Source organism: Aquarana catesbeiana, linkage group LG03, assembly GCF_042186555.1.
Source record: "Aquarana catesbeiana isolate 2022-GZ linkage group LG03, ASM4218655v1, whole genome shotgun sequence".
Taxonomy (NCBI): domain Eukaryota; kingdom Metazoa; phylum Chordata; class Amphibia; order Anura; family Ranidae; genus Aquarana; species Aquarana catesbeiana.
Genome location: NC_133326.1, coordinates 645,797,939 through 645,822,358, shown reverse-complemented (window position 1 = coordinate 645,822,358; position 24,420 = coordinate 645,797,939). Strand labels below are relative to the sequence as shown.

The following is a 24,420-nucleotide window of genomic DNA, read 5'->3' as shown; positions in this document are numbered from 1 at the left end:
AAGGTCTGGAAACGGGCAAAAACCACCACAAAGGTCGCAGCATACGCTGACAATTTGCTTTTCTATATATCTGATCCAATTATCTCATTACCCGTTCTATTGTCGGAACTCCAATCCTATGGAAACTTATCAAACTTCAAAGTTAACCTGCAAATATAAGAGGCCCTTAAAATCAACCTCACATCACAGGCCCTCATCAATCTCTCAGGTAATTTTCCCTTTCGGTGGGCCCCTCAAGCCATTCAATACCCGGGAACTAAAATCCCTTCCAACCCCCAACATATATTTAAATTGAATTTCCAGCCTTTATTATCTACCCTAACATCTGATTTAGAGAAATTGAAACCTTTAGCTATCTCCTGGTTCGGTAGGTGCAATGTCCTTAAAATGAACATCATGCCAAGACTTCTATACCTTCTGCAGGCTTTACCCATCAAAATACCACAAAAGTTTTTTTGGACGATCCGATCTGCCTTCGTGAAATATGTTTGGCAAGGGTCTCCTTAGAACAAGACTTGGTACCATTTCCCTTAGCTGGTATCCCCTTGGCAGGCACCCACCTCCCTCGTCTTCATCAATCTCACACGCTAATAGAACCAACGGTATTAGGAATTAAAAAGGTACTTTAAGTTAGCAGGCATAACCAGTTTCTCTTCACCAATGTCACCCATTATAGGCCACCCAGACTTTGCCCTGGGCAAGGCAGACAAGATCTTTTTGGAGTTCAAACGGATTCAAGTATTGTCCGAGCATCTACGTTCCTACGCCCTTCGGGCTGGGGTCAACTTTCGGATCTTTTTCGCTCCCTCACCAGTTCAGCACTGGGTATATGGAGACTACTGCCATTGTCTTATTACTTATGTTCCCTTACGGAACCAGAACGCTTTGACAGGCACCTCACCGCATTTGAAGCTCTCTGCCTCGGTGAAGGCCCCATTCGTAAATCACTTTTTTACTCATATTATATCCTGCTTGACTTGCTTTCTCAGCAAGATCCCCCATATTTATCCAAATGGGGAAAGGACCTGAACAATACATTTACCAGCGATCAAAAGCGACACATAGTTTTCTTTGCTCACAAATCCTCTTGTGCAGTAAATACCAAGAAACCACATACAAAATTCTGTTGCGCTGGTACCGGACTTCCTCTGTCTTAGCACATATCTTTCCGGAACACAGCTCCTATTGTTGGAGCCAGGTCGGTACAATATTTCATATCTTTTGGGAAATATCCAATCTTTTTGGCAACAAGTCTTACAGATTAAACAATAAAAATAGTGTAGAGCTCAAAGTAGTGAAACAAAGATATATAGATACCTGGATGACCCAAGGTACATACAATTAGATCACAAATTGTGTAAGTGATGAGAAAAATGCTAATGGGAAATTTATAAAATGAACAAATAAGTGAAATGGGTGAATGAATGATAATGAAAGTCAATCAAAGTTCATAAATAAATGTCATGTGGTAGTCCATCTTAAACAGTCGATCCCATAAACATGGAAAGAGACTCCTGTACTGTTCAAATGAGTGAAACTTGATTTTAAGGTGCAATGTGATAAGGTTGGCACACTTACCAGAAATGGTGGACTCATATACTATACAGCATAAGAGTCAAACAGGCAGTCGTGAGGAGTCTCCTCAGCAAAATCTGACACAGCAAGACCGATGTTTGGAGAATAAGCCCCATCCAATAATGAAGGAGAGGTTCGAACTTCAGAGGGCAGGCATTTGCCAATAAAAAAAAATATATATATATATATATACATATATATATATATATATATATATATATATATATATATATATATATATATCTTTCCTTGGATTTAATTTTAAAAATATGGTCACCTTAGTCTACAGACCATCAGAGGAATATGGATGGACCTGCACCAAACACCCCTGACATGGAATTTGCTGCTCCTGCTTCTGCTGTGACCAGTAGTGCCCTAGTTGCAAGGAAACAAAGAAGAAGTAAAACCCATCAGGGTTTACTTCCTTTTTAAGGGTGTATTTATAATAATAATATAGTCCAGTGAAAGTAAATGTACATTAGTTCTGGGCGAATGGGCAAAAAGTGAATGTTATTTCCTATGCAGGACGAGTTTTTCGTTGATTTAAAATAGAAAATACTGCATTTGGCCACTAGATGGCTGTGATACTTAGCACCATCTAGTGGCCAAATACAGCATTTTCCATTTTAAAGCAATAAAACATATTCGACCAGCACAGAAAATAGTCTAATAGCATTCGTTTTTTGTTTTTTTGTTTTTTTTTATGCCCAATTCGCACAGAACAAAATGCACACAAGTCAAACTGCTATGCGAGTTATTTTTTCCATAAATGCATCCTTTATACATGCCCAAGCTTCTTTCAGACAGTATTGACAATTCAATTTGAGATCTGCGTCCACCAAAATAATAGCTTAGGATGGACGGACCCTTTACTACAGTCTGAGTGGGATAGTTGGCAGCAGCCGCGTGGTGACAATATATTCCATTGTGACATCAGGCTGTGGGCTGCTGCTGTCAGGATTCGATTTTTTTCCAATAAGTGTTGTGTTATTAATCTGCTGGCCTTTCCTGGCAGTATTATACTCCTCCGCGCTGATTCCTGGAATGTGTACCGAGGCTGAACAGGATTCCAGAGACGCAATACTTCCTCCACTCTATTCTCGCTCTATGTTGTTCACAGCCTCTGAAATGAGCACTTTCCTAATTACCTATCACCATATCCCTGTTCAGGAGCTTTACCCCTTGTTTACATTGAATGCAGCTTTGAAATTGTGTGACTTCATCTGAAATTGCACAATTTCAAAGCCGCATGTCTGTGCGACTTCAGGTGTGACTTTGAAGACACCTGTGCGGCTTCATGCACAAATATCTACGCAAGTGATACCAGAAATCGCCAAAAGTAGTGCAGGAACTTCTTTTTCAAATTGATGCGGTGCCGCAGAGATGGCGCCGCACCGATTTGAGCAGTGCGATTGCCAACAATGTGGTGCGATTTGTCGTGTGATTTGACCGGTCAAATTGCATGATAAGTTGCTCCAATGTAAACGAGGGCTTATAGCCCAGTGTAGGTTTCATGCAAAACCAATTAGCCAAATTGAAGATGCTGAAAAAAATACACATTTTTAGATGTCTAGGGGCTTGTTTACACATGTGGTAACCCTCTGATTTGCGATCCATGGTGGATTGCTTTTCAGAAGGTGTTATGGTGCCCCTCAATGCCCGTTTTAATAAAAGCCAGCACCATTGAGCCATGTGTATTGCACAGTTGTGGCACAGCCCCAATGGCTCATGTTTAGCAGGCCCATCTTCTACCTTTTGTAGCTTAATGGGGAGCGGGTAGGGAGGGGGTGGTGGTAAAAATGTGGCTTAACCATGCGTTTATACCACTCCAATCCCCCCAAGCCCCGAACTCTGCTTTTCTTTGAGTTTCAGCAGCAGCCCAAAGTTCAGAGCAGTGAAAGCTGTGGTCTCTCTGTCATATACCCCCTTTAGCCCTGGTCTACATTTATGCGATTTGACATGTCAAGTCGCATGTAAAATTGGCGTCAATGGCAGCGTGCGAATCGGCACAATGATACGGCGCCGCACCTGTATTCCCAAAACTAGTTTCTCTACTACTTTTGGTGACTTCAGGGTGCAATTTCCATTGACATCTGTACAGAAACCCGCACAGATGTCTCTGAAATCACCCACCGATGAAGGGGGGTGCTGTGATGGAGGTGAAGGGGGGGGTGCTGTGATGGAGGTGAAGGGGGGGTGCTGTGATGGAGGTGGGGGGGGGGGTGCTGTGATGGAAGTGAAGGGGGTGCTATGATGGAGGTGAAGGGGGGGTGCTGTGATGGAGGTGAAGGGGTGGTGCTGTGATGGAGGTGAAGGGGTGGTGCTGTGATGGAGGTGAAGGGGGGTTGCTGTGATGGAAGTGAAGGGGGTGCTATCATGGAGATGAAGGGGGGTGCTATGATGGAGGTGAAGGGGGGGTGCTGTGATGGAGGTGAAGGGGGGGTGCTGTGATGGAGGTGAAGGGGGGGGGTGCTGTGATGGAGGTGAAGGGGGGGTGCTGTGATGGAGGTGAAGGGGGTTGCTGTGATGGAGGTGAAGGGGGGGGGGGGGGCTGTGATGGGGGTGAAGGGGGGGGTGCTGTGATGGCGGTGAAGGGGGGGTGCTGTGATGGGGGTGAAGGGGGGGTGCTGTGATGGGGGTGAAGGGGGGGGGTGCTGTGATGGGGGTGAAGGGGGGGTGCTGTGATGGAGGTGAAGGGGGGGTGCTGTGATGGGGGTGAAGGGGGGGTGCTGTGATGGGGGTGAAGGAGGGGTGCTGTGATGGGGGTGAAGGGGGGGTGCTGTGATGGGGGTGAAGGGGGGTTGCTGTGATGGGGGTGAAGGGGGGGGTGCTGTGATGGAGGTGAAGGGGGGGTGCTGTGATGGAGGTGAGGGGGGGGTGCAGTGATGGTGGTGAAGGGGGGGTGCTGTGATGGAGGTGAAGGGGGGGTGCTGTGATGGAGGTGAAGGGGGGGTGCTGTGATGGGGGTGAAGGGGGGGTGCTGTGATGGGGGTGAAGGGGGGGTGCTGTGATGGAGGTGAAGGGGGGGTGCTGTGATGGGGGTGAAGGGGGGGTTCTGTGATGGGGGTGAAGGGGGGTGCTGTGATGGAGGTGAAGGGGGGGTGCTGTGAAGGAGGTGAAGGGGGGTGCTGTGATGGGGGTGAAGGGGGGGTGCTGTGATGGAGGTGAAGGGGGAGTGCTGTGATGGCGGTGAAGGGGGTGCTATTATGGAGATGAAGGGGGGTGCTATGATGGAGGTGAAGGGGGGGTGCTGTGATGGAGGTGAAGGGGGGGGGGTGCTGTGATGGAGGTGAAGGGGGTGCTATTATGGAGATGAAGGGGGTGCTATGATGGAGGTGAAGGGGGGTGCTGTGATGGAAGTGAAGGGGGTGCTATTATGGAGATGAAGGGGGGTGCTATGATGGAGGTGAAGGGGGGGTGCTGTGATGGAGGTGAAGGGGGTGCTATGATGGAGATAAAGGGGGGTGCTGTGATGGAGGTGAAGGGGGGGGGTGCTGTGATGGAGGTGAAGGGGGGTGCTGTGATGGAGGTGAAGGGGGTGCTATGATGGAGGTGAAGGGAGGGTGCAGTGATGGTGGTGAAGGGGGGGTGCTGTGATGGAGGTGAAGGGGGGGTGCTGTGATGGAGGTGAAGGGGGGGTGCTGTGATGGAGGTGAAGGGGGGGGTGCTATGATGGAGGTGAAGGGGGGGTGCTGTGATGGATTTGAAGGGGGGGTGCTGTGATGGAGGTGAAGGGGGGGGTGCTATGATGGAAGTGAAGGGGGGGTGCTGTGATGGAGGTGAAGGGGGGTGCTATGATGACGGTGAAGGGGGGGGTGCTGTGATGGGGGTGAAGGGGGGTGCTGTGATGGAGGTGAAGGGGGGGTGCTGTGATGGAGGTGAAGGGGGGGTGCTGTGATGGAGGTGAAGGGGGGGGTGCTGTGATGGAGGTGAAGGGGGGGTGCTGTGATGGAGGTGAAGGGGGTTGCTGTGATGGAGGTGAAGGGGGGGGGCTGTGATGGGGGTGAAGGGGGGGGTGCTGTGATGGCGGTGAAGGGGGGGTGCTGTGATGGGGGTGAAGGGGGGGGGGTGCTGTGATGGGGGTGAAGGGGGGGGTGCTGTGATGGAGGTGAAGGGGGGGTGCTGTGATGGGGGTGAAAGGGGGGTGCTGTGATGGGGGTGAAGGAGGGGTGCTGTGATGGGGGTGAAGGGGGGGTGCTGTGATGGGGGTGAAGGGGGGGGTGCTGTGATGGAGGTGAAGGGGGGGTGCTGTGATGGAGGTGAAGGGGGGGTGCAGTGATGGTGGTGAAGGGGGGGTGCTGTGATGGAGGTGAAGGGGGGGTGCTGTGATGGAGGTGAAGGGGGGGTGCTGTGATGGGGGTGAAGGGGGGGTGCTGTGATGGGGGTGAAGGGGGGGTGCTGTGATGGAGGTGAAGGGGGGGTGCTGTGATGGGGGTGAAGGGGGGGTTCTGTGATGGGGGTGAAGGGGGGTGCTGTGATGGAGGTGAAGGGGGGGTGCTGTGAAGGAGGTGAAGGGGGGTGCTGTGATGGGGGTGAAGGGGGGGTGCTGTGATGGGTGTGAAGGGGGGTGCTGTGATGGGGGTGAAGGGGGGGTGCTGTGATGGAGGTGAAGGGGGGGTGCTGTGATGGGGGTGAAGGGGGGGTGCTGTGATGGGGGTGAAGGGGGGGTGCTGTGATGGGGGTGAAGGGGGGTGCTGTGATGGGGGTGAAGGGGGGTGCTGTGATGGAGGTGAAGGGGGGTGCTGTGATGGGGGTGAAGGGGGGTGCTGTGATGGGGGTGAAGGGGGGGTGCTGTGATGGGTGTGAAGGGGGGGGTGCAGTGATGGTGGTGAAGGGGGGGTGCTGTGATGGAGGTGAAGGGGGGGTGCTGTGATGGGGGTGAAGGGGGGGTGCTGTGATGGGGGTGAAGGGGGGGTGCTGTGATGGAGGTGAAGGGGGGGTGCTGTGATGGGGGTGAAGGGGGTGCTATGATGGAGATAAAGGGGGGTGCTGGGATGGAGGTGAAGGGGGGGGGTGCTGTGATGGGGGTGAAGGGGGGGTGCTGTGATGGAGGTGAAGGGGGGTGCTGTGATGGAGGTGAAGGGGGGTTGCTGTGATGGAAGTGAAGGGGGTGCTATGATGGAGGTGAAGGGGGTGCTATCATGGAGATGAAGGGAGGGTGCTGTGATGGAGGTGAAGGGGGGGTGCTGTGATGGAGGTGAAGGGGGTGCTATGATGGAGATAAAGGGGGGTGCTGTGATGGAGGTGAAGGGGGGGGTGCTGTGATGGGGGTGAAGGGGGGGTGCTGTGATGGAGGTGAAGGGGGGTGCTGTGATGGAGGTGAAGGGGGGTTGCTGTGATGGAAGTGAAGGGGGTGCTATGATGGAGGTGAAGGGGGTGCTATCATGGAGATGAAGGGAGGGTGCTGTGATGGAGGTGAAGGGGGGGTGCTGTGATGGAGGTGAAGGGGGGGGTGCTGTGATGGAGGTGAAGGGGGGTGCTATGATGACGGTGAAGGGGGGGGTGCTGTGATGGAGGTGAAGGGGGGTGCTGTGATGGAGGTGAAGGGGGGGTGCTGTGATGGAGGTGAAGGGGGGGTGCTGTGATGGAGGTGAAGGGGGTTGCTGTGATGGAGGTGAAGGGGGGGGCTGTGATGGGGATGAAGGGGGGGGGGGGGTGCTGTGATGGGGGTGAAGGGGGGGTGCTGTGATGGGGGTGAAGGGGGTGCTATGATGGAGATAAAGGGGGGTGCTGTGATGGAGATGAAGGGGGGGGGGGTGCTGTGATGGGGGTGAAGGGGGGTGCTGTGATGGAGGTGAAGGGGGGTTGCTGTGATGGAAGTGAAGGGGGTGCTATGATGGAGGTGAAGGGGGTGCTATCATGGAGATGAAGGGAGGGTGCTGTGATGGAGGTGAAGGGGGGGTGCTGTGATGGAGGTGAAGGGGGGGGGTGCTGTGATGGGGGTGAAGGGGGGGTGCTGTGATGGAAGTGAAGGGGGGGTGCTGTGATGGAGGTGAAGGGGGGGTGCTATGATGGAAGTGAAGGGGGGGTGCTGTGATGGAGGTGAAGGGGGGTGCTGTGATGGAGGTGAAGGGGGGGTGCTATGATGGAAGTGAAGGGGGGGTGCTGTGATGGAGGTGAAGGGGGGTGCTATGATGACGGTGAAGGGGGGGGTGCTGTGATGGAGGTGAAGGGGGGTGCTGTGATGGAGGTGAAGGGGGGTGCTGTGATGGGGGTGAAGGGGGGGTGCTGTGATGGAGGTGAAGGGGGGGTGCTGTGATGGGGGTGAAGGGGGGGTGCTGTGATGGGGGTGAAGGGGGGTGCTATGATGGAGATAAAGGGAGGGTGCTGTGATGGGGGTGAAGGGGGGGTGCTGTGATGGAGGTGAAGGGGGGGTGCTGTGATGGGGGTGAAGGGGGGGGTTCTGTGATGGGGGTGAAGGGGGGGTGCTGTGATGGAGGTGAAGGGGGGGTGCTGTGATGGGGGTGAAGGGGGGGTGCTGTGATGGGGGTGAAGGAGGGGTGCTGTGATGGGGGTGAAGGGGGGGTGCTGTGATGGAGGTGAAGGGGGGGTGCTGTGATGGGGGTGAAGGGGGGGTGCTGTGATGGGGGTGAAGGGGGGGTGCTGTGATGGAGGTGAAGGGGGGTGCTGTGATGGGGGTGAAGGAGGGGTGCTGTGATGGGGGTGAAGGGGGGGTGCTGTGATGGGGGTGAAGGGGGGGGTTCTGTGATGGGGGTGAAGGGGGGGTGCTGTGATGGAGGTGAAGGGGGGGTGCTGTGATGGGGGTGAAGGGGGGGTGCTGTGATGGGGGTGAAGGGGGGGGTGCTGTGATGGAGGTGAAGGGGGGTGCTGTGATGGGGGTGAAGGGGGGGTGCTGTGATGGGGGTGAAGGGGGGTGCTATGATGGAGATAAAGGGGGGGTGCTGTGATGGGGGTGAAGGGGGGGTGCTGTGATGGGGGTGAAGGGGGAGTGCTGTGATGGGGGTGAAGGGGGGGGTGCTGTGATGGAGGTGAAGGGGGGGGTGCTGTGAAGGAGGTGAAGAGGGGTGCTGTGATGGGGGTGAAGGGGGGTGCTGTGATGGGGGTGAAGGGGGGGTGCTGTGATGGGGGTGAAGGGGGAGTGCTGTGATGGGGGTGAAGGGGGGGGTGCTGTGATGGGGGTGAAGGGGGAGTGCTGTGATGGGGGTGAAGGGGGGAGTGCTGTGATGGAGGTGAAGGGGGGGGTGCTGTGATGGAGGTGAAGGGGGGGGTGCTGTGATGGGGGTGAAGGGGGAGTGCTGTGATGGAGGTGAAGGGGGGGGTGCTGTGATGGGGGTGAAGGGGGAGTGCTGTGATGGGGGTGAAGGGGGGAGTGCTGTGATGGAGGTGAAGGGGGGGGTGCTGTGATGGAGGTGAAGGGGGGGGTGCTGTGATGGGGGTGAAGGGGGGTGCTGTGATGGAAAATCCCAATAAGGGTGTATTGATTGGTTTGCACAAAAGTTATAGCGTCTACAAACTATGGGATTTTTTTTTATTTCTTAAAAAAAAGTTTTGTTTTTTTTTACTTGTAATGGTGGCAATCAGCAAATTATAGTGGGACTGCGATATTGCAGTGGATATTCTGACACTTTCTGGGGACCAGTGACACTAATACAGTGATCAGTGCTAAAAATATGCACTGTCACTGTACTAATGACACTGGCTGGGAAGGGGTTAAATTCAGGGGCGATCAAAGGGTTAACTGTGTGCCCAGCCAGTGTTTTACTGTACTGTAAGGTGCTTTTACTAGGGAAAGAGATGGAACTCCATCTCTTCCCTCCTGTCACAACTGCGATCTGCCTTGTTTATATAGGCAGATCGCCATTCTGTCTCTCTGCCTGATGATTGGTGGTTGCCGGTGGACATTGAGTCTGCGGTACCCGCAGACTGGCTCCCACCCCCTACCCGGAACAGTCACATCACCTACAGTATCTCACAAAAGTGAGTACTCCCCTCACATTTTTGTAAATATTTTATTATATCTTTTCATGTGACAACACTGAAGAAATGACACTTTGCTACAATGTAAAGTAGTGAGTGTACAGCTTGTATAACAGTGTAAATTTGTTGTCCCCTCAAAATAACTCAACACACAGCCATTAATGTCCAAACCACTGGCAACAAAAGTGAGTACACCCCTAAGTGGAAATGTTCAAATTGGGCCCAAAGTATCAATATTTTTTGTGGCCACCATTATTTCCCAGCACTGCCTTAACCCTCTTGGGTATGGAGTTCACCAGAGCTTCACAGGTTGTCACTGGAGTCCTCTTCCACTCCTCCATGACGACATCACAGAGCTGGTGGATATTAAAGACCTTGCCCTCCTCCACCTTCCATTTGAGGATGCCCCACAGATGCTCAATAGGGTTTAGGTCTGGAGACATGCTTGGCCAGTCCATCACCTTTACCCTCTTCTTTAGCTTCTTTAGTAAGGCAGTGGTCATCTTGGAGGTGTGTTTGGGGTCATTATCATGTTGGAATACTGCCCTGCGGCCCAGTCTCCGAAGGGAGGGGATCATGATCTGCTTCAGTATGTCACAGTACATGTTGGCATTCATGGTTCCCTCAATGAACTGTAGCTCCCCAGTGTCAGCAGAACTCATGCAGCCCCAGACCATGACACTCCCACCACCATGCTTGACTGTAGGCAAGACACACTTGTCTTTGTACTCCTCACCTGGTTGCCCCCACACACGCTTGACACCATCTGAACCAAATAAGTGTATCTTGGTCTCATCAGACCACAGGACATGGTTCTGGTAATCCAGTCTTCAGCAAATTGTTTGCGGCCTTTCTTGTGCATTATCTTTAGAAGAGGCTTCCTTCTGGGACAACAGCCATGCAGACCAATTTAATGCAGTGTGCGGCGTATTGTCTGAGCATTGACAGTCTGACCCCCCACCCCTTCAACCTCTGCAGCAATGCTGGCAGCACTCAAAAGTCTATTTCTCAAAGACAACCTCGGGATATGACTCTGATCACGTGCACTCAACTTCTTTGTTCGACCATGGCGAGGCCTGTTCTGAGTGGAACCTGTCCTGTTAAACTGCTGTATGGTCTTGGCCACCATGCTGCAGCTCAGTTTCAGGGTCTTGCTAATCTTCTTATAGCCTAGGCCATCTTTATGTAGAGCAACAATTCTTTTTTCAGATCCTCAGAGAGTTCTTTGCCATGAGGTGCCATGTTGAACTTCCAGTGACCAGTATGAGAGAGTGAGAGCGATAACACCAAATTTAACACACCTGCTCCCCATTCACACCTGAGACCTTGTAACACTAACGAGTCACATGACACCAGGGAGGGAAAATGCCTAATTGGGCTCAATTTGGACATTTTCACTTAGGGGGGTACTCACTTTTCTTGCCAGTGGTTTAGACATTAATGGCTGTGTGTTGAGTTATTTTGAGGGGACAGCAAATTTACACTGTTATACAAGCTGTACACTCACTACTTTATATTGTAGGAAAGTGTAATTTCTTCAGTGTTGTCACATGAAAAGATATAATAAAATATTTACAAAAATGTGAGGGGTGTACTCACTTTTGTGAGATACTGTATATATACAGGATCCCTGTAGCAGTAAAACTGCTGTAGGGTGGACCTTAACCACTTGCCTACAGGGCACTTTTACCCCCTTCCTGCCCAGGCCAATTTTCAGCTTTTAGCACTGTCACACTTTCAATGACAATTGCGCGGTCATACAACACTGTACCCAAACTACGTTTTTATAATTTTTTCACACAGATACAGCTTTCTTTTGGTGGTATTCAATCAGCACTGGGGTTTTTAATTTTTGCTAAATAAAGACCGAAAATGTGAAAAACAAACCAAAAACATTTTAATAGTTTGTTAAAAAATTGTGCAAACAGGTAATTTTTGTCCTTCACTGGTGGGCACTGATAGACTGCACTGATGGGCACTAGTAGGTGGCACTGATTGGCAGCACTGGTGGGCACTGTAGGGACTGCACTGATAATCAGGACACTTCTCCTCTCCTCACGCTGTCAGCATGAGGAAAAACGTGGCAATAACCGGCTTCTATTTACATCTGCGATCAGATGTGATTGGACACAGCTGATCATGGTATGGAGCCGCTGATTGGCTCTTTATCCTGATCTGTGATCAGCAGTGGCCAGCATCGGGTGTGATCATAGGAGGCTGTCATATGACGACCTCCCTGAACTATTGGTCTGTGCTGTAGACATCATTCAGCTATAATGCGGTCGGCAAGTGGTTAAAGGCAGAAAAAAAAACTGTCAGGCGCCCCTAAAAGTAGCAGTTTTAATGCCTGGTGTGCGTGAGGCCTAAAGGGGTTAAAGCAGGTGGTGAGTAGGCGACACAACACCTCCTCACCTCCCGTCTAATGCTGTCTGAAGAGCCACCCAAACGCGGATCCAGTCGTGTATTTAGGTTTTGTGCTGCCCTAGGCCTGACTAAACTCATGCACCCCCCTAATTTAAATATGACCCAAACCTTGCTGCTGAGGCCACACCCCTTCCTGTTTAAGACCCACCCTATCATCTGTAAACCACACCCCTTCCTCTTTTTAGGCTCATTTGGCACCTTTCAGGGGGGAGGGGGGAACAGGTACCTGTTTTTGACAGGTACTCTTCCCCACTCCCTGGAGACTGCAACTAAATGTGGACTGTTTAAAGGGTTTGCATTGATTTTAGCATGTATGGAGCACTTTGCACATGCCAGTGGCGGCTGGTGCTCAAAATTTTTGGGGGGGTGCAAACAAAGAAATTCAAAAAAAAAGACATCAATTGCAGCCTCACTGTGCCCCATCAAATGCAGCCACTGTTCCATCAAACGCAGCCACTATTCCCACCAAACGCAACCACTGTGCCCATCAATTGCAGCCACTGTGCCCCATCAAACGCAGACACTGTGCCCACCAAACGCAGACACTGTGCCCATCAATTGCAGCCACTGTACCCATCAATTGCAGCCACTGTGCCCACCAAACGCAGCCACTGTGCCCACCAAACGCAGCCACTGTGCCCACCAAACGCAGCCACTGTGCCCATCAAACGCAGCCACTGTGCCATCAAACGCAGCCACTGTGCCATCAAACGCAGCTACTGTGCCCACCAAACGCAGCCACTGTGCCCCATTAAATGCAGCCACTGTGCCCACCAAACGCAGCCACTGTGCCCATCAATTGCAGCCACTGTGCCATCAAATGCAGCCACTGTGCCCACCAAACGCAGCCACTGTGCCCACCAAACGCAGCCACTGTGCCCACCAAACGCAGCCACTGTGCCCACCAAATGCAACCACTATGCCCATCATTTGCAGCCACTGTGCCATCAAATGCAGCCACTGTGCCTTTAAAACGCAGCCATTGTGCCCCACCAAACGCTGTCACTGTGCCCATCAATTGCAGTCACTGTGCCCATCAATTGCAGCCCCAGCGACTGTGCCTTTAAAACGCAGCCATTGTGCCCCATCAAACGCTGTCACTGTGCCCATCAATTGATTTATTCAATAACTTTACCTGCTGTTCTTTGGGGTTCCCTTGTGCCTCTCTCTCTCTTCCTGACGTCACTGCCAGACCCTGCCCCAGTGCCGAGAAGAAGGGTCAAGCAGTGTGGAGGAGGGTAGGCGGAGCATAAGGCTCCACCTCCGCCAGTCATCGGCCGCTTATGGGGGCATGAGTCACATGCCGCCCCCCCGCATGAGAGGAAGTCCCCCCACCCATCTTTCTGATTCCCGGCTCCCGTGGCCGCCCCCCGCACACATGCAGCCCACGGCGGCCTCTTGTCAGAGGGTGGAGGGGCGTGAGCTCTGCTAAGCACGCCCATACACACGCCCCTCCACCCTCTGCCAAGCACGCCCATACACAGCAGCGCCGCTCGCTACAGCAAGGCGGCCGCCGTGGGCTGCATGTGTGCGGGGGGAGGCCGCGGGAGCCGGGAATCGGGTGGGGGGACTTTCTCTCATACGGGGGGCGGCCTTTTTTGCCGCCCCCCGCAAAGTGCCACCCTAGGCCTAGGCCTTGTCGGCCTAGGCCAAAACACAGCCCTGCGCGGATCCCTGGATAGGGTGTTGAGTGGTTTTGTTTTTTTCTGGCCATTTGTGTCCCATTGGGGAGATTTCTCTTTACTTCCTGTCCTGTAGCCAAAACAGGAAGTGAGAGGAAATCCCTCCAAAGCCAGGGAATCCCAGGTTGTCGCCAGAGCTATTGTCCCCCATTGGAAGATTTCCACTCTATTCCTGTTCTGGCGACAACCCAACATTTTAAATTTTGGGTTGTCGCCAGAAGGTTTCCCTTTCACTCTCGGTGATATTGGTAAACAGAAGAAATAGGGAGGATGAATCTCCCTAACAGGGACACAGACAGCGGTAATAACCCGACAGGGGCTCTTATCCCTCTCCACTTTGTCCAAAACTGGAGAAAAAAAAAGTTTTACTTTTAGTTATACTTTTATATATGTGCATAAAAAAGGGCTCTGGCAATGAAAAGGGTTAATGCTTGACCCGGGATCCCTATGCAGATCAGGGCAGTGCCCTGTCTGTTTCATCTTTTCTTTCTTTATTATTATTTTGGTGCAGTTGACAAGTCAGGAGTTTTCCAGGGACAGGATTGCTGAGTCCCTGGCACTGTCTGTCCACACTGGGCAGCTGCACCTCTGCCACCCCCACCCCCACCCCCACCTCCTCCTCTCCTCTCCATCCTCCTCCATGCTCAGGATCTCCTCCCCCGCCTGTGAACAACCTGACACCAGTTAGACCAGTTTGGGAGAGGAGTCATTGGGTGCCTGGGAGCAGCTGACCTGGGTGGGGGAGAGAGGAGGAGGAGGGGGTGTAATAAGGGAGAGAGGAGTGGGCACTGGGGAGGAGGAGAGACTTTCAGCAGCATGGGGGATCAGGAGAATTACTATGGCAAGCACGGTAAGCCAATGCCTGGGGTCTGCTCCCCTCTATGTGATCACTATGCAGGGTGGGCATAGACTGGGGTGGGGTCTGGGTAGGTGTTGGCATGGGATGGATCATAATACTGGTCATGCACACTGCACCGTCTTCTGGGGCTCTATAGAAGGCTGCCAGTCCTGGATTGCATGCTTCTCCTGTGTGCTGGTCATTGCTCTGCACTCATCACACTCAGCAAATCAGTGTGTGCCAAGCTGGGCACTGCCAGAGTCCGAGGAGCTTTGTGTGTGTATATAATATATTAAAAAAAAAAAATAAAATAAATTTTATATATATATATATATATATATATATATATATATATATATATATATATATATATATATATATATATATATATATATATTGCACAGGACATGGGGACACTGTGACTGTCTGTTTACCTGTCTATTATCTGCAATCCCAGGATCTGCAGTCTGCACTGCGCACATTCCTTGCCTGTAAACTCTCAGGGGATCACTGCCCATAGACAGTATCAGGGACTGTTCCTAAACTCATGGGATCAATGCCCGTGGATGGTACCAGGGACTGTCACTATACTCCTCAGGTTATCACCCTCATAGATGGTACCAGGGACTGTTTCTAAATTTAAGGAATCACTGCCCATAGACAGTATCAGGGACTGCGTCTGTACGCTGAGGTGATCACTGCTCATAGACAGTATCAGGGACTGCGTCTGTACGCTGAGGTGATCACTGCTCATAGACAGTATCAGGGACTGCGTCTATACGCTGAGGTGATCACTGCTCATAGACAGTATCAGGGACTGCGTCTGTACGCTGAGGGGGATCACTGCTCATAGACAGTATCAGGGACTGCGTCTGTACGCTGAGGGGGATCACTGCTCATAGACAGTATCAGGGACTGCGTCTGTACGCTGGGGGGGATCACTGCTCATAGACAGTATCAGGGACTGCGTCTGTACGCTGAGGGGGATCACTGCTCATAGACAGTATCAGGGACTGCGTCTGTACGCTGAGGGGGATCACTGCTCATAGACAGTATCAGGGACTGCGTCTGTACGCTGAGGGGGATCACTGCTCATAGACAGTATCAGGGACTGCGTCTGTACGCTGAGGGGGATCACTGCTCATAGACAGTATCAGGGACTGCGTCTGTACGCTGAGGGGGATCACTGCTCATAGACAGTATCAGGGACCGCGTCTGTACGCTGAGGGGGATCACTGCTCATAGACAGTATCAGGGACCGCGTCTGTACGCTGAGGGGGATCACTGCTCATAGACAGTATCAGGGACTGCGTCTGTACGCTGAGGGGGATCACTGCTCATAGACAGTATCAGGGACCGCGTCTGTACGCTGAGGGGGATCACTGCTCATAGACAGTATCAGGGACTGTGTCTGTACGCTGAGGGGGATCACTGCTCATAGACAGTATCAGGGACTGCGTCTGTACGCTGAGGGGGATCACTGCTCATAGACAGTATCAGGGACTCCGTCTATATGCTGAGGTGATCACTGCTCATAGACAGAACTGGGGACTGCGTCTGTACGCTGAGGGGGATCACTGCTCATAGACAGTATCAGGGACTCCGTCTATACGCTGAGGGGGATCACTGCTTTACGCTGCGGTGATCACTGCTCATAGACAGTACCAGGGACTGCATCTATACGCTGGGGTGATCACTGCTCATAGACAGCACTGGGGACTGCGTCTTTACGCTGAGGGGGATCACTGCTTATAGACAGCACTGGGGACTGCGTCTATACGCTGAGGGGGATCACTGCTTATAGACAGCACTGGGGACTGCGTCTATACGCTGAGGGGGATCACTGCTCATAGACAGTACCGGGGACTGCGTCTATACGCTGAGGGGGATCACTGCTCATAGACAGTACCGGGGACTGTGTCTATACGCTGAGGGGATCACTGCTCGTAGACAGTACCAGGGACTGTGTCTATGCCCTCAGGGGATCAATGCCCGTAGACCGTACCAGGGACGGTTTTTGTACTCTCAGGGTACCAGGGACTGTTGTCTATAGTCTCAGGGGATCACCTCCCATAGACAGTACCAGGGACTTTCTCTATACTCAAGGGATCATTTTTGGAAGTAATCCCCTGAAAGCCCAAGGACAGTCCCTGGTACCATTATAGTCCCAAATGCCTACAATCATGGCGTTTTTAGGTGTTGATAGGCAGGATGTCTACAGATAGAATCTTCCCTTGAGGTGGATGTTTATGTTCGGATCAGGCACTGATTGTATGTTCGTAAATACAGCCATACGTGTTACTATCTTGTTGTGCAACCACTTTTACCTCTCGCAAAGAAATAATACAAGGGCCTTCTGGATTGAATATCAATAGATTGTTTAGTTAGGCCCTGACATTCCCTAATTTATGGTGCAATCAGATTGTAATGTGTATGGCCAGCATAATGCCTCCCCCCTTCCTGAGCCCCCTTGGCCAATTGCTGTTATCGTCTCCAGGGACTGGTTGGCTCCTGAGTCCAGTTTCCCAAGCATTGATTGGTGGCCAGATTCCTGGCAGCCATCTGTGTATCTATCTACACCAGAATATCTACACCAGAAGTTTTAGGAAGCTTTTTTTTTTTTTTTTTTTTTTTGTCCAGGTAGATTTCCCCTCACTTCCTGTCCTGGAGACACAACAAGATGTGCAAGGAAGTCTCTACAAAACAGGGGATTTCTCCCTACTGTCACTAGTATTGGTGTCTCCAAAGGAAGATTTCCCATCACCACTTGTTTTGGTGACAGCTGGGACATTTTGGATTTTCCCATCACAATGATCACCAGGATGAACGCAGAGGGGTTTCTAGTCTTTCCCTCATTTATCCCAAAAAGTTTTCGGGGGGAAAAAAAGGTTTTCTTTATGTACTTAAGGCTGCATTCACACGTGATTGCGGGCAGAATCGCCGCAATTTCACCCCGTGATTTCAAGCAAAAAATGCACCCCAAACGCCCATTTTTAATGCCAGTGTTATCTAGGCCTTAAAGTGATACTAAAGTCTTGATTTATTTTTTTTTTTTTAGTTAAAGGGGAGTCGTCCCCCCCCCCCCCCGAAAAAAAAAGTCAGCAGCTACGAATACTGCAGCTGCTGACTTTTAATAGTAGGACACTTACCTGTCCAGGGAGCCCGTGATGTCCTCACCCAAAGCTGATCTGTCCCTTGGCTCTTGGGTGGGGGCTCCAGCATCTTTAGTACGGGAATCAGGAAGTGAAGCCTTGCAGCTTCACAGCCTGGTTCCCTACTGCGCATGCGCGAGTCGTGCTGAGCGTCTTGACTGGTCCCTGCTGTCTTCTGGGACCTGTGTGTCTCCCAGAAGACAGCGGGGGGGACGGAGGAGGGGCCAGACATGGCGTAGATCGCCGCGGAATCTGCGGCGCTCTATCGCCAGAAGTGGGAGCAAATACATTAGACAGGTATCTGCTCCCCCCTGAAAGGTGCCAAATGTGACACCAGAGGGGGGAGGAAGCGGAAGTTCCATTTTTGGGTGGAACGCTGCTTTAAAAAAAACATACACGATATACTAACCTCCTCTGTGTAGTGGATTTGCACAGATCAGCTCAGATCCTCCTCTTCTTGGGTTCCTCTTTGGTGCTCTTGGACCCTCCCTCCTGTTGAGTGGCCCCACACCAAGCAGCTTGCTATGGGGGCACCCGAGCCGAGCCAAAGCTCCCCGTGTCCATTCAGACATGGAACTGCGGCCCAGCCCAGCCCTCTTTTTTCCTCAATGGCTGACTGACTTTGATTGACAGCAGTGGGAGCCAATGGCACCATGCTGCTGTCTCAGCCAATGAGAAAGGGAGTCCTGAGACACTTGCAACATCGCTGGATCTAGATGGACCTCAGGTAAGTATTAGGGGGGCTGCTGCACACAGAAGGCTTTTTATCTTAATGCATTAAGATAAAAAAAAAAAAAAACCTTCTGCCTTTTACAATCACTTTAAGCAGGCCACATGTGGATTGAAGTTCAGCAGGTCCTGGCAGATTTGATCCATGTATGGGCACAGTGGTTGTACAGAATCTACCGATTGACTTCTGTACAACTGTTCGATCAGCACCACCGGCTATAGCCTGCAACACTGATTTGTGTGTTCTGACAGCTTGGAAGTCTCCGCACCATCAGAACATAATAGGACTGATTAGCCCATCCACCTCGAATGTGCGGTTGGGGAAATCCGGAAAGTTTTTTTTTTTTTTTTTTTTTCGTTCAACTTGCTGGATGAACGAAAAAAATGTAATAGTTTATGGGCTGCTTTAGGCTTATGTCGCAATGGCCATCCTGTGGAATGTTGTGTATCACAGGCCTTATTGCCTGCCCTACAATCTGGTTATTATCACAGAGTAAATAAAAGCTGTTATATGAGAAGATTATCCCACACTTGGCTATATTGTGTACTTTGAGATAACCTCCATCCAGATAATCCTCTAATCTAGAATCCATGTGTAAACCTGCAGTGATATGATAATCTGTGCCGGGCTCCTCATCCAGTGCTGATGTCCTTTCATGTAGAATGTGGGAGCTGCAAGATCTCATCCTGTGTGTGACAGATTTGCTTAAAGAGGAGTTCCACCCAAAAATGGAACTTCCGCTTTAAGTGCTGGTGACCCCCTGATATGCCACATTTGGCATGTCATTTTTTTTGGGGGGAGGAGCGGGTACCCTGGTTATAGAGGCACCCAGCTCCCACTTCCTCCCCTGGTGCCGGAAGGAAGATCACCTCTCTCCCCTCCCTCCCTGCAATCTTCTGGGACGCGTCACAGGTCCCAGAAGAATTCCCAGCCATTCAAAGCGAGCAGTGCGACAGCCGGGCGCCCACAGTTAGAATGCCCGCGCCGCAGAGAGCAGGGGAGAGGAGCCGGGCATCGCTGGGCTCTGGGACAGGTGAGTGTCTGATTTATTAAAAGTCAGCAGCTACACTTTTTGTAGCTGCTGACTTTTAAATGGGTGGAACTCCGCTTTAAGACCCCTTTCATACTTGTGCGACTTGTGACTACAAAGACGCATGACCAGTCGTATCCCATGATTTCCAATGGGTACCATTCATATCTCTGTGCCTTTTTATAGGATGCTTCTGGATCCTATGAACTCTAATACTATCTATCGCCTTATTACTATCAATCTTGCCTTATTATTATTGCCGGAACTTCTCAATTCGTCGCGCCCAGATTCTGCACAGGTAACACAGGTGACACAACACAGATTGATTGCACACCGTTCGATTTATTGTTCCTGGTACCGCATATTTTTATAATATACATTCAAGATATCACCAATCCAAGCCCTGCCAAACACCTCCCCCATGTACATATAGTTAATTCTAGAGGTGCACCGAAATTTCGGCTGCCGAAAACCGTTTTTTTTTTTTTTTTTTTTTTCGGCCAAATGAAAAAAAGAGCCGATACCGAAAGGGGGTGTGGTCCACCCCAGGTGCTGCCCATTGCGGGAGTGTCATCCTGGCGCGCCCAGTCCTCCACTCCCTCCTCCTCCCCTCGCCGCGATCTCCGTGAGTCACGGAGCTCAATTACCCGGCCGTAGTAACAATGTCCCACCTCCTGTGACAGACGGCACACTGATCCAATGGTGGGACACTGAATCAGCATGGCGTGATTACAGGAGGCGGGACATTGTTACTGCGACCGGGCAATTCAAATCCAGCTCTGTGACACACGGAGATCGCCGCTGATGCGGGCGCTGGTGAGGCTGCATATGACGGGCGCTGGTGAGGCTGCATATGACGGGCGCCGGTGAGGCTGCATATGACGGGCGCCGGTGAGGCTGCATATGACGGGCGCCGGTGAGGCTGCATATGACGGGCGCCGGTGAGGCTGCATATGACTGGCACCGGTGAGGCTGCATATGACTGGCACCGGTGAGGCTGCATTGATCTGTGAGCTGCAATGATTGTATCATGTCTGCTAGAGGTGCACCGAATGGAAATTTTGCTAATACTATTAGCAGTGTGTTTAAGTAAGAGATTGCAGACATGATACAAGAGATGGTTAGAGACTGCAGACTGCATTTTTCTTGACCTTTCTTGCACTAAAGGTGCCAATAATGGCCAACAATAAATTCATATTTAATCTGATGATATTAATTAAAGTTGAATATAATACAATTTTATATATAAAAATATAAATATTTTTTTAAAAACTAATTTTCGGTATCGGATTCGGTTTTCGGCCTAGTGCAACCTTCATTTTCGGCACCAAAATTTCCATTCGGTGCACCCCTAGTTTATTAATGGCATTTCTCGCCTGTCAATGTTCAGACAGTTTTATAACAACAACCAGGCTATCACATCACTTTGATCCAGGCGTTAGATTTATGGTTAGGACAAACCTAAACCAAGACTTCCATCTTCTCTATAGAAACATCTTTCTTCTAACTTCAGAGCAACAATATATTTAAAGGAGTAACAACCCAAAACAAGAAATAAAGAGGTGGGTCAGAGCCCCCCTAAAATATATAAGTGTCAGTGTTTCTCAACTCCAGTTCTCAAGGCGCCCCAACAGGTCGTGTTTTCAGGATTTCCCTCTGATGACACGTCTGTGGTAATTACTAAGGCAGTGAAACTGACCAAATCACCTGTGCAAAATACACCCTGTTCCAAATTATTATACAAATTCTATTTCAGTTTCACAAAGATGAAATATTTTTTTTTTTCAGTGTAACTCATGGATGGCATTGTGTCTCTGGGCTCTTTTGATCACTGAAAACAATCTCGGACACCTGTGATAATTAGATTGCCAGGTGAGCCCAATTAAAGGAAAAACTACTAAAGGAGGGTGTTCCACATTATTAAGCATATCACTATTTTCAAGCAATATGGGGAAGAAAAAGGATCTCTCTGCTGCCGAAAAGAGTGAAATAGTTCAATACCTTGGACGAGGTATGAAAACATTAGATATTTCACGAAAACTTAAGCGTGATCATCGCACTATTAAGAGATTTGTGGCTGATTCAGAGCACAGACGGTTTCGTGCAGATAAAGGCACATTGAGGAACATTCCCGCCAGATCCATGCATCTGATCAAGAGAGCAGCTGCTAAAACACCATCACATAGCAGCAAACAGATATTTGAAGCTGCTGGTGCCTCTGGAGTCCCACGGACATCAAGGTGTAGAGTCCTCCAGAGTCTGGCAACTGTGCATAAACCTTCCATTGGGCCACCACTAACCAATGCTCACAAGCAGAAACGGCTGCATTGGGCAGAAAAATACATGAAGATTAATTTTCAACACGTCCTGTTCACTGATGAGTGCCGTGCAACCCTGGATGGTCCAGATGGATGGAGTAGTGGATGGTTGGTAGACGGCCACCCTGTTCCAACAAGGCTGCGACGTCAGCAAGACGGTGGTGAAGTCATGTTTTGGGCCGGAATCATGGGAAGAGAGCTGGTCGGCCCCTTTAGGGTCCCCGAAGGTGTAAAGATGACCTCTGCAAAGTATGTGGAGTTCCTGACTGACCACTTCCTTCCCTGGTACAGAAGGAAGAACTATGCTTTCCGTAATGAAATCCTCTTCATGCATTACAATGCACCATCACATGCTGCAAAGAATACCTCTTCATCGATGGCTGCTATGGGGATAAAAGGAGAGAAAGTCATGGTGTGGCCTCCATCCTCCCCTGACCTCAATCCTATTGAGAACCTTTGGAGCATCCTCAAACAAAAGATCTATGAGGGTGGGAGGCAGTTTACATCCAAACAGCAGCTCTGGGAGGCTATTCTGACATCTTGCAAACAAATTCGAGCAGAAACTGTCCAAAAACTCACAAGTTCAATGGATGCAAGACTTGTGAAGCTCCTATCAAATAAGGGCTCCTATGTTAAAATGTAACGTGACCTGTTAAAATGCTGTTCAAAGTTTGATTGAAATAGCTTTTGATTTCCGTAAATAAGCTGCAAACGTAACAAATGACAATTTTAAGTTCTTTACAACCTATAAAGTGTTTTGAAACTTACCGTGCATAATAATTTGGAACAGTGCATTGTAAGTTTAAAAAAAAAAACTGTTATCAGGAGGTTTGTTCAATAAAATTTGAATTGATAACATGAGAATTAAGCTGACTGTTGTTTACATCAATTATGTAGGTAAATGAGAAAAATATCATTGGCATAATAATTTGGAACAGGGTGTAATGGAAAGCCTGAAAACGTGACCTATAGGGGGGCCTTATGGACTGGAGTTGAGAAACCCTGCTCTGTGCGACTTCAAAGCCGAATTTAAATCCGTGTATGGCCGGCCTTAGGGTTTAGGTCTTGAAATGAAAATAGGAATCCAGTTCATGGTTCCAAATGTTCAAACGGCCCAGTAAATGCCTTTCCAAAAGAAGGTCAGGAAAGGGGTGAGAGTAAACTTGGAGCCAACGAGTCCAGGGAAAACCCTTGTTTGATCTTGACATCTGGTTAAAAGATCAGTCAACCTTCATTACAGCTCACTTTGTATAAACCAGTAAAATAGAACAACGCTAAGAATTATTTGCATCCCAAGTGGAACCTAACATAGCAGTGAGACCTTCCGAACCACCATTTCTGTGGGGCCTAGGGGGCACTTATGTCTATTTTGTAGGGTCTCCATGGCTTTGTGCTCAGAATTTAAGAGTGTGAATAAGGTTCATGAGAGCAGGATTTCCAATATGATGCGATGATCGAGAACCTGGGGACATTATCTCAAATTAGTAGGAGGAAAGTTCAAAACTAATTTTAGAAAGTATTATTTTACTGAAAGAGTGGTTGGTTGAGGCTTGGAATAGACTTCCAGCAAAGCTAGTGAGCAGGTCAACCATAAGTGAACCCGAACATGCTTGGGATAAACCAAGATCTATTTTCAAATTTATATACAGTAGAGCTTAAAAAAAAAAAAAAAATTGGTCAGACTTGATGGACTACTTGGTCTTTCCTGCCACTCTGTTGATATATGAATCCAGATAATAAAAACTGCTGCTCTTCCATAGCTAATAGGACATTTCTTTCCTGTTTTTTGATTATTACTAATGACGATGCATTGGTATAGAAGGGAATAGAGATAGCACAGTTCAGATGACTCCCAGTGCGTAATCCATGTTCCTTTTAAACCCTCACCCCTTTCCTTAGCGCATACTCATTTTCTTCTGCAACTACAGCTATCGGGAGTGAAGGAAGACGGGTCTTCATAGGCTCAGGATTTGTTCTAGTCTAGAGCTTTCACAGGACTGAGAATCGAGCCCATGTGATGCAGGGCCAATCACGAAGCACCAGCGCTGTCACCTAACAGGAAGTGACTGCCGATGCCTTTAACCACTTGCCGACCGCAATACGTATATATACGTTGTGGTTTATTGAGACCATGGCTGAAGATATCGGCTATAACCCCGGTATCGTTTTTTGCGGCCAGCTTTCTCATGAAACTGGTAGCAGCAGCTCCTGAGCCACTGAAACGGTTCCCAAAGCAGTGGGAGGGGGCAAACATTTTCGCTGGTTTGCCTGAGAAACGATCCGACAGTGCGGCCGGCTGCTCCCATTGGTGTTCAAAGAGTTAATATGCTTTGATTGACTCTATGGCGAGATATATATATATAATATATATATATATATATATATATATATATATATATATATATTATAACATTTTTTAACATTTTTTTGATCTTTTGCTTTTACGGTAAAGAAGAGATTTGGGGTCTTTTGACCCCAGATCTCTCCATAAAGAGGACCTGTCATCCTTATTTTTATTACAAAGGATGTTTGTAATGGGAATAAAAGTGTTTAAAGAAAAAAAATAAAGGGACAGTGCAAAAGCAAAAAAGTTTAGTGCTCGCGCGCAGAAACGAACCCATATGTAAACGGTATTTGCACCACACATGTGAGTTATCGCCCCGAACGTTAGAGTGAGACCAATAATTCTAATGCTAGACCTCTGTAACTCTAAACCGGTAACCTGTAAAGGAA

General features: G+C 49.8%; 1 protein-coding gene across 3 annotated transcripts in view; it reads left to right on the top strand.

Moving 5' to 3' along the window:
- Nucleotides 1–24,420, top strand: part of SLC44A2 (solute carrier family 44 member 2 (CTL2 blood group)) — a 143,238-nt gene that overhangs the window by 39,783 nt on the left and 79,035 nt on the right. The window contains exon 1 of one of the 3 annotated variants that reach the window (XM_073622577.1): nt 14,327–14,469. The exons of the other annotated variants lie outside the window; for them this stretch is intronic. Within the exon in view, the coding sequence (XP_073478678.1) occupies nt 14,436–14,469 (34 nt within the window). The 5' untranslated portion in view covers nt 14,327–14,435. Of the gene's footprint in view, nt 1–14,326; nt 14,470–24,420 lie in introns of those variants that run through there. 3 annotated transcript variants of the gene reach the window in all.